This window comes from Myotis yumanensis, unplaced genomic scaffold (genome assembly GCF_028538775.1).
Source record: "Myotis yumanensis isolate MYYU_CA2020_CCGP unplaced genomic scaffold, mMyoYum1.0.hap1 SCAF_10, whole genome shotgun sequence".
Lineage (NCBI taxonomy): Eukaryota > Metazoa > Chordata > Mammalia > Chiroptera > Vespertilionidae > Myotis > Myotis yumanensis.
This window is the reverse complement of record NW_027223761.1, coordinates 38,140,252-38,152,717: the sequence shown is the minus strand read 5'-3', so window position 1 is coordinate 38,152,717 and position 12,466 is coordinate 38,140,252. Positions and strand designations below refer to the sequence as shown.

Here is a 12,466-nt window from a genome sequence, read left to right as displayed (position 1 = left end):
GTTTGTCAATCTTGTTTATCCTTTCAAAGAACCAGCTCTTGGTTTCATTGATTTTCTGTATTGTTTTTTTGGTCTCTATTTCATTGATTTCTGCTCTAATCTTTATTATCTCCTTCCTTCTGCTCACTCTGGGGTTTTCTTGTTGCTCTCTTTCTAATTCTTTGAGTTGTAGAGTTAGATGATTGACTACCATTTTTTCTTGTTTTTTGAGATAGGCCTGTAGAGCTATAAACTTTCCTCTCAGGACTGCTTTCATTGTGTCCCAGAGGTTTTGGATTGTTGTGTTTTCATTGTCATTAGTGTCCAGGATGTTTTTAATTTCTTCTTTGATGTCATCGGTAACCCAATCAATATTTAATAACATGCTATTCAGCTTCCAAGTGTTTGAGTATTTTGGGTTGTTTTTATTGTAGTTTATTTCTAACATTATGCCATCGTGGTCTGAGAAGAAGCTTTTTATGATTTCAATCTTCTTGAATTTGTGGAGACTTTGCTTGTGACCCAATATGTGGTCTATTTTTGAATATGTCCCATGAGCACCTGAGAGGAATGTATATTCCGCAGCTGTGGGGTGAAGTGTTCTGAAGATGTCAATTAAGTCCATCTGATCTAGTGAGTCATTTAGGATTGCTGTTTCTTTGCTGAGTTTTTGTCTAGTGGATTTATCCAGTGATGTCAGTGGTGTATTAAAGTCCCCTACTATGATTGTATTGTTGTCGATCTCTCCCCTGATATCTTCCAGAAGTTTTCTTATGTATGTGGGTGCTCCTGCATTGGGTGCATATATGTTTACCAGGGTTATATCTTCTTGTTGTATTGATCCCTTTAGTATTATGAAGTGGCCTTCCTTATCTCTGGTTATGGCCTTCACTTTGAGATGTATTTTGTCAGATATAAGTATTGCTACCCCAGCTTTCTTTTCCTTTCCATTTGCGTGAAAGATATTTTTCCATCCCTTCACTTTCAGTCTGTGTGAGTCCCTTCTAATGAGGTGGGTCTCTTGTAGACAGCAGATGTATGGGTCATGTTTTTTTATCCATTCAGCCACTCGATGTCTTTTGGTTGGAGCATTTAGTCCATTTACATTTAAAGTTATTATTGAAAGGTATTTGTTTGTAGCCATTTCTTTTTTGTGTGTGTGTATGTGGCTGTTTTCTTTCTGAGCTTGATATTTCTTCTTTTTACACCAGTCCCTTTAGCATTTCTTGCATGGCTGGCTTGGTGGTGATAAACTCCCTTAGCCCTTTTTTGTCTGTGAAGCTTCTTATTTCCCCTTCAATTTTGAATGATAGCCTTGCTGGATAGAGTATTCTTGGATTCAGTCCTTTGCTTTGCATCACTTTGTAGATTTCCGTCCATTCTTTTCTGGCCTGATGTGTTTCTGTTGAGAAATCATTTGATAATCTAATGGGAGATCCCTTGTATGTTACTTTCCGTCTCTCTCTTGCAGCCTGTAAGATTCTCTCTTTATCCTGAACATTTGCCATGGTAATTATGATGTGTCTTGGTGTGGGTCTTTTCGGGTTCACCTTGTTTGGAACTCTCTGGGCTTGTGTGACTTTTTTCTTCCCCACCTCAGGGAAGTTTTCTGATATTATTTCTTCGAATAGGTTTTCTAATCCATGTTCGTCTTTCTGTTGCTCTGGCACCCCTATTATTCGTATGTTGTTTCGTTTCATGTTGTCCCAAAGCTCCCTTAGGCTCTCCTCCTGTCTTTTAATTTTTTTCTCCATTTGCCGTACAGTTTGAGTGTGTTTTGCTTCCTTGTCTTCTAATTCACTAATTCGGTCCTCCGCTTCTCCCAGTCTACTGTTGATACTTTCAATGGAGTTTTTTATTGAAGCTATGTCACTCTTCATTTCTTCTTGGGACTTACTTAAGTTGTTGATTTTTTCATCTGTTTCTTCTAGCTTCTTGCATAAGTAGTTGAGTTTTTCATCTGTTTCTTCTTGCTTCTTGAACATGTGGTGCATGTACTCTAGGAACCTTATTCTGAATTCTTTTTCCGTCATGTTGCATATCTCTGTCTCACTTAGCTGCTTTTCTGGGGAGTCCTCCTTTTCTTTCCTTTGGGGGTTTCTTTGCCTACCCATGTTTGATCTCGCTGACATATGTAGATGTTGAGATGTTCAGTGGCTGCTCCCTGGGTGGCAGGGGCTCCTTGGGTTGTGGTTGCTGCTCAGATGGTTGCGGTAGCAGCTGCTTTCCAGTTGGCAGCAGCTCCTCTGGTGGGTGTTGTTCACAGCTGTGTTGGCTCTTCTGGCTGGTAGGGGGAGGCTTCAAGTACAGTTGCTGTTCCACAGACAGAGGGTGTGGTGATCAGGAGGCTGTGGTGATCAGGAGGCTGCGGTGCTCAGGGGGCTGCTGTTGCTTGGATCTGCGGTCTGGGAAACGCTCCTCTCTTATGGGCACTGCATGGTCTGATCAGTTCCTCAGGATGCCCCCTTTAGTCTCAGTTCTCCGCAATCACAAAATCCAAATCTCAAATCTCCTGGCGCCAGCAAACCCGCGGAACTCCTTACCCTGGTCAGGGTCTGTGTCTGTCCCAAGAGACGCGGCTGTCTGCCATGCGGTCTCCCTCCGACCCTCTGGGCTCAGGTCTGGCAAACTTTCCTGCCCAGATCCCTGGTTTTTAACCTTTCCAGGGGAGGTCTGCCCTTCCAGGCTGCAAGCCGTCTCACCAGCTGAGTAAATTTGCCAATTCGGGGTGGGTGTTATTAGTTTCAGCTGCTTACTCCGTTTGCTCCGGGACAAGACCTGGGACGCGTCTGCCTATATCGCCGCCATCTTCCAACCGCCTCGTGTGTTTTTTTAAAAAAATATATTTTATTGATTTTTTTACAGAGAGGAAGGGAGAGAGATAGAGAGTTAGAAACATCGATGATAGAGAAACATCGATCAGCTGCCTCCTGCACATCTCCCACTGGGGATGTGCCCGCAACCCAGGTACATGCCCTTGACCGGAATCGAACCTGGGACCCTTCAGTCCACAGGACGATGCTCTATCCACTGAGCCAAACCAGTTTCGGCAAATCATTCGTTTTTTAAAAGTCAGTTTTGCAAGTAAAGTTCTGCAGAGGGCCCCCCCACTCAGCCCTCACCCACTTCGTGGCTGTCTGTGGATCCAGCTCTCCTCCCCTTCCCATGCCCTCCGGGACTCAGAAGTGTCCCTGGCCTGCAGGCGCCGGCGGGCCAGCGGCTCTGGCAGAAGACGAGTCTGAGGCTCGAGGCCCAGTGCAGATCCTGACTGTGGGCCGGTTGGACCACGCCCAGGACGCAGGGGAGACGGCAGCTGGTGGGGGCACACAGCCCAGCGGGCAGGACCTCCATGCCGCGATGCAGAGGAAGGGTGAGCCCCGTAGGGGTCCAGCGACACCCCCAAAGCTCAGTCCCAGGTTCTCAGATGCACCCTTCTTGGGGAGCACGACCCTCCTGTGTCTCTTCCAGCCCCTTCCAAACCCTGGTGCGGGGCCCGGGAGACCAGTGGAAAACGCGGGCAGGGGCCCTAATAAGGCCAAGTCAAGGGAAAGACGTATGAGCCAGGGTAACCAGCCAGCCCGTAGCCCAGCCCTGTCTCCCCCACTCCTATCACCTGCCCCCAAGGAGGCCCTAGCTCTGGGGACAGATTTCCGCTCCCTTTGGTTCCTTTGAAAGAGCTGCTTTTGTAAAATGTCCCCCGTCTACTGAGCCAGAGGAGCAGGGCCAGGGTGCTGAGAGGCAGGGCAGATCCAGGAAATCTGCTAGGATAGCTTCCCCACTGGGAGCCCTGCCCCAGGGAGCCCCTGGTGGGGGGCGGCCGAGGGAAGCCCAGCAGCACCCCACATTCAGGGAATCAGAGGCTGGAGAGGGCGTTCAGTGGGGAGAAGCACACAGACAGGACCTACCGCAGGCTGGGTGGGGAGGAGTCAACCCTGCACTTCGGGCTAAGAAGCTGGCCTCTCCCAGGCACATTCCATGGTCTGTGTTTGCCAAGGTCTCTGGGAAGCCTGAGGCCAGGAGGCTCCCAGCACAGGATCAACCCGTCAGGCCTTGCTACACAGGAGGCAGGCATGGCGAGTGCTGGAGAGGAGGGGGTCAGAGGGACTGACCTGAAGCTTGGAGTAGGGGGCACAGACCCCAAGGATCGTGACTAGTCCCAGCATGTACCTGAGAGTGTGCCCTTGTGTATATCGGGACATCTGTGGGCATGTGTGTGATTGTGTGTGCACCTAAGGCCTGGGGTGTGTGCATGCAGTATGATGACTCGGTGCCTGTGAACAGGTGTGTGTGGGTGTGTGTGTGATCACGCCTCCCACCTGCTCCTGCCTGGGTGTGTATGTGACCACGCCTCCCACCTGCTCCTGCCTGGGTGTGTATGTGACCACGCCTCCTACCTGCTCCGCCTGGGTGTGTGTATGTGACCACGCCTCCCACCTGCTCCTGCCTGGGTGTGTGTATGTGACCACGCCTCCCATCCTGCTCCTGCCTGGGTGTGTGTATGTGACCACGCCTCCCACCTGCTCCTGCCTGGGTGTGTGTATGTGACCATGCCTCCCATCCTGCTCCTGCCTGGGTGTGTATGTGACCACACCTCCCACCTGCTCCTGCCTGGGTGTGTGTATGTGACCACGCCTCCCACCTGCTCCTGCCTGGGTGTGTGTATGTGACCACGCCTCCCATCCTGCTCCTGCCTGGGTGTGTGTATGTGACCACGCCTCCCACCTGCTCCTGCCTGGGTGTGTGTATGTGACCATGCCTCCCATCCTGCTCCTGCCTGGGTGTGTATGTGACCACACCTCCCACCTGCTCCTGCCTGGGTGTGTGTATGTGACCATGCCTCCCATCCTGCTCCTGCCTGGGTGTGTGTATGTGACCACGCCTCCCATCTGCTCCTGCCTGGGTGTGTGTATGTGACCACGCCTCCCACCTGCTCCTGCCTGGGTGTGTGTATGTGACCACGCCTCCCACCTGCTCCTGCCTGGGTGTGTGTATGTGACCACGCCTCCCACCTGCTCCTGCCTGGGTGTGTGTATGTGACCACGCCTCCCACCTGCTCCTGCCTGGGTGTGTGTATGTGACCACGCCTCCCACCTGCTCCTGCCTGGGTGTGTGTATGTGACCACGCCTCCCACCTGCTCCGCCTGGGTGTGTGTATGTGACCACGCCTCCCACCTGCTCCTACCTGGCCCAGGCATCTCCAGTAGCATGAGCTTTGAGGAGGAAGAGGAGGATGAGGACGAATACAGCTCCAGTTCCTCCCAGCTAAACAGCAATACCCGCCCCAGCTCCGCCACTAGCAAGAAGTCCATCAGGGTGAGTAGGGAAGGGTGAACGGCAGTGCAGGGCTGGTCACTCACCCAGGCTGCAGGGGAAATGGTGTGGAGAAATGATGGTGAGTGGCTCGCTGGGCTGGGCCCAGATGCCTACCTATTGAGAGCTGCTCAGGCCTGGGCTCTCCTGTCCCCCCTCCCCCCAGTCAGGTCTCTTTGCCAGGCCAGGAGGATGGGGGAACTGGAGTTGGACAGGATGACCTAAGAACCTACCCCCAGGGATGGCTGAGGGAGGGAAGGGCTGGGAAGCTAGCTGATGACCCCAGGGCCAGGCTGGCCGGCCTGCATCCCGGGACTGTGTCTCATCTCCCACCACCACCACCACCACCACATGAAGGGTCAGCTCTGGACCCCAGGCCCCCAATTCCAGCTGCTCGGGGTCCCACTCTTCCCTGTAGGAGGCAGCCTCAGCCCTCAGCCCAACAGCCCCAGAGCCCTCGGCAGAAGTTGAGGTCCAGGATCTCGAGGAGTTTGCACAGAGGCCAGCTCCCCAGGGCATCACCATCAAGTGCCGCATCTCAAGGGACAAGAAGGGGATGGACCGGGGGATGTACCCCACCTACTTTCTGCACCTGGACCGAGAGGACGGGAAGAAGGTGAGGGACGCCTGGACGTGCGTTTCACCTGCAGGCTTGAGGGCCTGGGGGCTGGGATGTGACCGGCAGCCTCAGATCCAACAGCCACCTCTCAGCTCCCCCAGAGACTGAGGCCCTCGTGCCTGGTCAGTGCGCACCTTTGTGTCTGCCAGTGTGTGTACCTGTGTGCACACCTTTGTGCTGCCAGTTTGTGCGCATCTGTGTGAGCACACCGTGTTCTGGAACTGAAGCGAGGGAGAGTCCCTTGTGTGAGTGAGTGTGTGAGTGGCACCCGTGATTGTGTGCGGATCAGAGGCTGGGTCTGGAGTGTAACTTCCTCTGCTTCCCCAAGGTGTTCCTCCTGGCGGGAAGGAAAAGAAAGAAGAGTAAAACATCCAATTACCTCATCTCTGTGGACCCTACAGACTTGTCTCGAGGCGGGGACAGCTACATCGGGAAACTGCGGTACCAGCACTCCCCCAGGCGGGGTGGGCCGGCTCTCTAGAGGGAGGAGATCTAGGCCAGGAGTCAGATCCTCTCCACAGGTCCTCTGTCCCTCAGATCCTACCATGGGCTCTGCCAGCCTAGAGCCAGGCTTGGAGGTGGGCCTCACACACCCACCCTAGGCTGCTCCCAGCCAGGTGGGCACAGGCCCACCCTGAGTGACGGACCAAACCCCAGGATGTCACTGATGATGTCGGCCACCACCAAGTCACCTTGGCCATGGTCAGGGCTGAGGGGCAGGGCTGAGAGTGAGGCCTTGATGGGAGAGAGAACCACCTTGGGGAGAGAGGAAGGCTTGGAGCCAGCCCCGGGGGAGGAGGGTTTGCTGAGGAACGGAGGGCCAGATTTGGGGAGCGTTAAGTCAAGCTGAGAGGTAAGGAGCCAAAGCTGTGGAGATGGGGCTGGACCAAGACTCAGGCCGGATGGGACAGAGGTCAGCTTATCCGGTCTGCATGGCGTGCTGCGTCCCCTCTGAGGTCTTGCCAGCTGCCATTCAGTTTGCTCACGCCTGTTCCTCCAGGAAGACTGTGGCACCCTGACTTCCCTCCCTGAACTTACCCCTGAACCAAGATGTTCTTTGATTCAGTTCAGAGCAAGTCCAGGCCTTTTGCCCTTTAGATGGGGACTCAGTGAGCAGTGTGCCCCACACTGGCTCCTGGCTTAGCCCAGAATGCTTTGCAGGCTCCTCACAGGACAGACTGTTAGCTGTTTGCTGCCCTGGGCAGAGGGTGGGTGACCCTGTACTGATGGTGCCTGCCCTGCAGATCCAACCTCATGGGCACTAAGTTCACCGTTTATGACAATGGAGTCAACCCCCAGAAGGCTTCCTCCTCTACGTTGGAAGGTGGGACCCTGCGTCAGGAGCTGGCCGCCGTGTGCTATGTGAGTCCTGGTCCCTGGTCTCTGGTCTCCAAGTAGGATGTGACGGTCAGGACTGGCGGCCTGATCTGTGGGCTGTCCCTGTGGGAGACAAGCTGCAGGGAGGTGGGCTGTCCCCTTGGAGGGGCCCTGCCTGGGAGAGGGGCCCAGGCCCTCTCCTCTTCTGAGTGCAGCCCCCAGGGGGCCATCTGCCTGGGAGAGCTCTGGGAACCAGGCCTGGTCTATGCAGTCCAGCCCTGGAGCCTCCTGGAAAGGAGAGGCAGGCCTGGGTTCTTGTCTGTGCATCCCTTCCCTCCTCCCTCTAGCATCCTGATGGACGAAAGGCCCTTACGTTATCTTACTGGATGCTCAGAGTCCAAGAGCTCAGTCTTATTATTTTTTAAATACTATTGATGAGAAAACTGAAGCTTAGGGTGGGTCACTAGCCAGTGTCACACTCAGACCAAACGGGAATATAAGTACAGGGGATTTTACTTCATTTTAAAATGAGGGCTTGGTACCCCCGTCAACTTGGGCTAATTGGGAATCCATAGTCCTTTGGCTGTTTTGTATGATCCTATGGTGCCACCTGCTGGTCAGCTTTGGGGATGCAGTCCGAATCTCTTCAAATACCAAATCTCTTTAAATACTGTTCCGGGTACTGTTTGAGGCACTGAGGATATAGTAATGAACAAGAGACATAAACGTATGTCTATGTCTATGCCTTCCAGATCATCCATGGCCTTAAACCCTTATGGGACTTAAACCCTTAGTTTAAGGAGATAAGCTATAAAATAGACAAAAGCAAAATATATATGTTCCTGATAAATGCTAAGATGGAAAAAATAAAAGGGGGAGGGCTGTGAAGTGTCCAGGTGTGTGTGTGTGTGAGAGAGAGCTTTTAGGGGGACGGCAGGAAGGGCCTCACCGAGGCAGCACTGGGGTAAAACCCAGAAGGAAGTGAGGCCAGCCATGTGGGTGTTGGGGAGGGCACCATACAGAGTGTAAGAGTCCTGGACGCCTGGCACATGGGGAACAGCAAGGAGGGCGGCAAGTGCAGGGAGAGTAAGTGCTGAGGGGTAACCGTCTTCAGCTTTTACTCTGAACTAAGGAAGAAAATGATATGACTTAACAGGACCACTGGCTGCTGTGTGGAGAGCAGGTGACGGAGGGGGAGGGGCCAGGGGTGGGAAGGAGGAGTCCACTGAGGTTTTACTGGGAGCTCAGTGAGACGGTGGTGAGAGTGACCAGATTCTTGATGTAATTTGAAGGTAGAGCTGGCAGCATTAGCTGATGGATTAGAAGGTGGGGTGTGAGAGAGGAGTCAGGTATGACCCCAGGTAGTTTGCTGACTTGCTGTTGAGTGAAGCAGAGAGGACTCTACAGGGAGCTAGTTAGGGCAGGGACTCAGGAGTTCGCGTCTGGACGTGCAAAATTTAGACACCTGTTAGATGTTCAGGTGGAGATGGTGAGAACTAGCTCATCATCTCTCTTCCCTCCCTCCAGCCTCCCCAGTAAGTCGAGTCCTCAGGTGGCCACTGTTCTCTGTTTCACAGGAGACTAACGTCTTAGGTTTTAAGGGGCCGCGGAAGATGACTGTGATTGTCCCAGGCATGAACATGGTTCACGAGAGAGTCTGTATCCGGCCCCGCAACGTGAGTTCCTCCCCCACCACACCCTGCCCCCCTCATCCCAGCCTCTGCATGAGCTCCTAAGGGCAGAGCGCCAGCTCGTGTGTCTGCATGGGAGGCAAAGTGTGAGCAGCCTGGGGGGTCTGGTGAAAGCTGGGGACCCCCAGCCCTGGGCCCGATCCCATGGCCCTGGGTTGGTCACGGAGCCAAGGCCGGGCCGGGCTCAGCAACGTTGCTCTCTCAGGAGCACGAGACGCTGCTAGCACGCTGGCAGAATAAGAACACGGAGAGTATCATTGAGCTACAAAACAAGACGCCTGTCTGGAACGATGACACGCAGTCTTACGTACTCAACTTCCACGGGCGCGTCACGCAGGCCTCCGTGAAGAATTTCCAGATCATCCATGGCAACGACCGTGAGTGTCTGCCCCGACGCGTGGCTGCCCGCACGCCCGCACGCTCGCCAGGCTCAGCTCAGGACTCCGCTCGCCGGCCCTGCCGTGCGGCCAGTGCTGAGGACCTGGTCGCACAGCTTAGATTCGCTGTAGAGATCGTGTGCCTGGGAGGCCGGGAAGGCCCTGCGGAGCCTGGACGTGGGCTCTGTGTGCTCAGCAGTCCGGGGTGGGAGTCTCTCTCTTCATCCCCAGCTCCTGGTGTTTGCATGCTCCCCTCTGTCCTGCCCTTCCCCCACTGGTCTGTTTCATTTCCCATGAGATTCCCTGGGTACCTCTGCCTCTCGCTTTCTCTTCCCTCTTGTGATCTGGGTGCCTGTCTGTCTTTCCCGTCTCTCCCGTCCTGACTGTTCCTGTCTGCACGGTGCCCGGCTCCAGCGGACTACATCGTGATGCAGTTCGGCCGCGTGGCAGAGGACGTGTTCACCATGGACTACAACTACCCGCTGTGTGCGCTGCAGGCCTTCTCCATCGCCCTGTCCAGCTTCGACAGCAAACTGGCCTGTGAATAGAGGCCTCCTCACGTCCGTCGGGGTGGCCCAGCCCACAGTGGGGCTGCCTGCCTGCCCTCTGTACATAGGCCTCCTGCCAGATGAACCTGTGGCTCTCGGTGGGCCCCCTGGCCCAGCCAGCCAGGAACTGGCTCCTCTGCCCCCCTGTTGAGGCAGAGAAGTGGGGTGTGTGTAAAGGGCCCACAGTGAATTCTTTCTGTGCCCAGGATCCACACACACACACCCAACCTTGGGTTAGCATCCTGCTGCAGTCGTGTCTGCCAAGCTGCGAAGGCAGCAAGAGGTGTAGAGGGAGGGGAAGCACAATGCCGGGCTGCTGTGGCCCAGCCACCCACTCAACCCAGGAGTCGATGAGCACGGATCCCGACAGGGAGGGGCACAGTGAGTGTGTGTGGAAGGCAGTCACCGTCACACAGCAAAGGGCTTGGTAGCCGAGCCTGGCCCTTAACTGCAGGAAGCCCCCTGACTTCAGGCCTCAGCCAGGCCTGGGAGAGGCCAGCAGGTAGGGGAAGGGTCAGCGGCAGGACCCTGTCAGGGTTGCAGGGGCCTGGCTGTGGGAGCTGCCTGGTGGCCTCGGGTTCTAGCTCATTTGGTTTCTCTAGGTTTTCTCTGTGCACAGAGGCAGCAGGAGGCCAGCCATCAAGGCCAGCTGTCTTAGAGGATGGCCTGCAGGACACAGGCTCAGCATATGGGAGGTGCACGGAACAGGCGTCCTGGACCAGGCTGTCCTGGGAGCCCTCAGCTACCCCAGCAGCTCTCTGCCCAGCAGCCTCGGTGCAGGAAACGTGGACGGGCCTAGGTCACCAGCCCCGGACTCCACACAGGTAGGCGTGCCCGGGCTGGGGCTGGTGAGCTGCAGGTGCTCTGCCTGGGCTTCAGCTCCTGCTGCAGTGAATGGAGGTCGTGGCTGCTGAGGGCTGCACTGCGTGGTCCTCGGAAGGATGGGGCAGGCTGAGGAGGGCAGGGAGTACTGCAGAATCACTAGACATGAGAGGTGGCAGGACCCTTAGAGATCAACTAGTACAACAGCCACCATAGGCAAATCACTCAACATATGGTACTTGCCTGGGGTCACCTGGCTGGTGAGTGGCAGGGTCAGAGCTTCAGCTCCCTGGATTTCTGTGTTCCCAGCATCCCCCCAGAAAACCATTATCTATGGCTTTCGGGCCTTCCCGGGGCCCAGTCCGATGCCCTCGCCCCAGATGAGATGGTGCGCGTTCGGGGTGGTGCGGCTATAGACTGAAGTGGAAACTATCTCAGTAGATTGGCAGTTCCCTGCTAAAAGCCGTCTGGCTTTTTGCCTGTCAGACTGATCAGGACTGACCCGTGTCTGGCTCCCCCAGAGAGCAGGCCTAGGGAGGCTGCTGCCCATTTCTGCATGTGGGTGTGATGGGCGGTCCATGTGCCGGGCGGGGGCCTGATCTCCCCCTCCCCCAATATCCTCTTCTGAGGACATGGGAACGCCTCTCTTGCCTTTCTGTCCTTTTCCCTGGTTCACCCTGATGGAGAGCAGGCGTCAGTGGGAAGCAGGCAATTCCTCCCTTCAGAGTAGATGTGCTTGGAAAGGCTGTGTAGAAACTGATGCTTTGAAAACATGTCAGCGAGGTCTGCCGTGAGGTGGAGGAGCAGTTCTGACCTGAGTGGAGGTAGTGTGCTCTCGCTTCCCTGAAGCACAGGTTTCCCGGGGATACTGAGAGCCGGGTCATCTGTCACAGCCGATCGCCCACCCCCGGGGGTTTCCGAGAGGCCCCTCCAGGGGGACCATTCTGAGGGCACTGGGGCTTTCTGTGGAGGGCTGGTCCACATCCCAGGGAACCTTGCGGTGTCCTCCTCCTTCCCATGGTCCCGTTCGGCTCTTCCTTTTCTGACCTGGGGAAGAGACCGGCTGCCAATTGGGATGATGGAAACTAGATGATCTCTAATGTCTGGTCTCGCTGTTTCTCTGAATGGGATTTAAAGGCAGAACAGCTGGTGCTGTATCCTAGGGAGAGGGGACCCTGGTGGCAGAGTGGAGGAACCAGAAGCACAATGGCAAACTCCCGCTTTCTCCTCCAGCGCACGGGAGCCGGGCCGGCTGGGTTTTGGTGGGACCCAGAATGTGGGCTGAGCTGCTCGCTGGTTGTGCAGAAGGGTAGCTTAGCAACAAGACCCTCTGTTGGGCATTGAGTGACAAGCAAGAACAGTTGTCACCTGCTCGAGACCCAGCCTCAGGTCTGTTCTTACGGCCCTATTCCTGGTGACGCTGGCTGTCCTTGACCACTGGCCCCAGGATCCACACCCCCCCCCCCCCCCCCCCCCCCCCCCCCCCCCCGCCGCCCAAGAGCTGTGGGCCCACAGACTCGAAGCTGCCAGGGCCCAGCCTCTCCCGTAGTGAGAGTTCTTGTTCTCTACCCAGATGGCCCTTGGTTGGGCAGGGAACTCGAGGATAGAATGGGCAGTTCCTGTGGGCGTGGGGCAGCTGGGACCATAGGCAGCCCTCCTGGGACTGCTCCTGGGACTCCTTTTGGGGCCACACCCCAAACCTCCAGGCCCTCTGCCCAGAACAGTTCTGCAGAATGGCGACATTCACTTCCCGCCTCTTTTCTTTTTTTCCGGCTCCAAGGTGCTCTGTGTCTGTCTGCATCT

General features: G+C 55.4%; 1 protein-coding gene across 3 annotated transcripts in view; it reads left to right on the top strand.

Moving 5' to 3' along the window:
• Positions 1-12,129, top strand: part of TUB (TUB bipartite transcription factor) — a 75,767-nt gene extending 63,638 nt beyond the window's left edge. For 2 of the 3 annotated variants that reach the window (XM_070425370.1, XM_070425371.1), the window contains exons 5-12: positions 3,182-3,349; positions 5,171-5,292; positions 5,708-5,905; positions 6,237-6,349; positions 7,153-7,270; positions 8,803-8,901; positions 9,122-9,293; positions 9,708-12,129. In XM_070425370.1, the coding sequence (XP_070281471.1) occupies positions 3,182-3,349; positions 5,171-5,292; positions 5,708-5,905; positions 6,237-6,349; positions 7,153-7,270; positions 8,803-8,901; positions 9,122-9,293; positions 9,708-9,841 (1,124 nt within the window). In that variant the 3' untranslated portion in view covers positions 9,842-12,129. The remainder of the gene's footprint in view (positions 1-3,181; positions 3,350-5,170; positions 5,293-5,707; positions 5,906-6,236; positions 6,350-7,152; positions 7,271-8,802; positions 8,902-9,121; positions 9,294-9,707) is intronic. The other variant, XM_070425373.1, reaches the window with a different exon arrangement.
• The last annotated feature ends 337 nt before the right edge of the window (positions 12,130-12,466 follow it).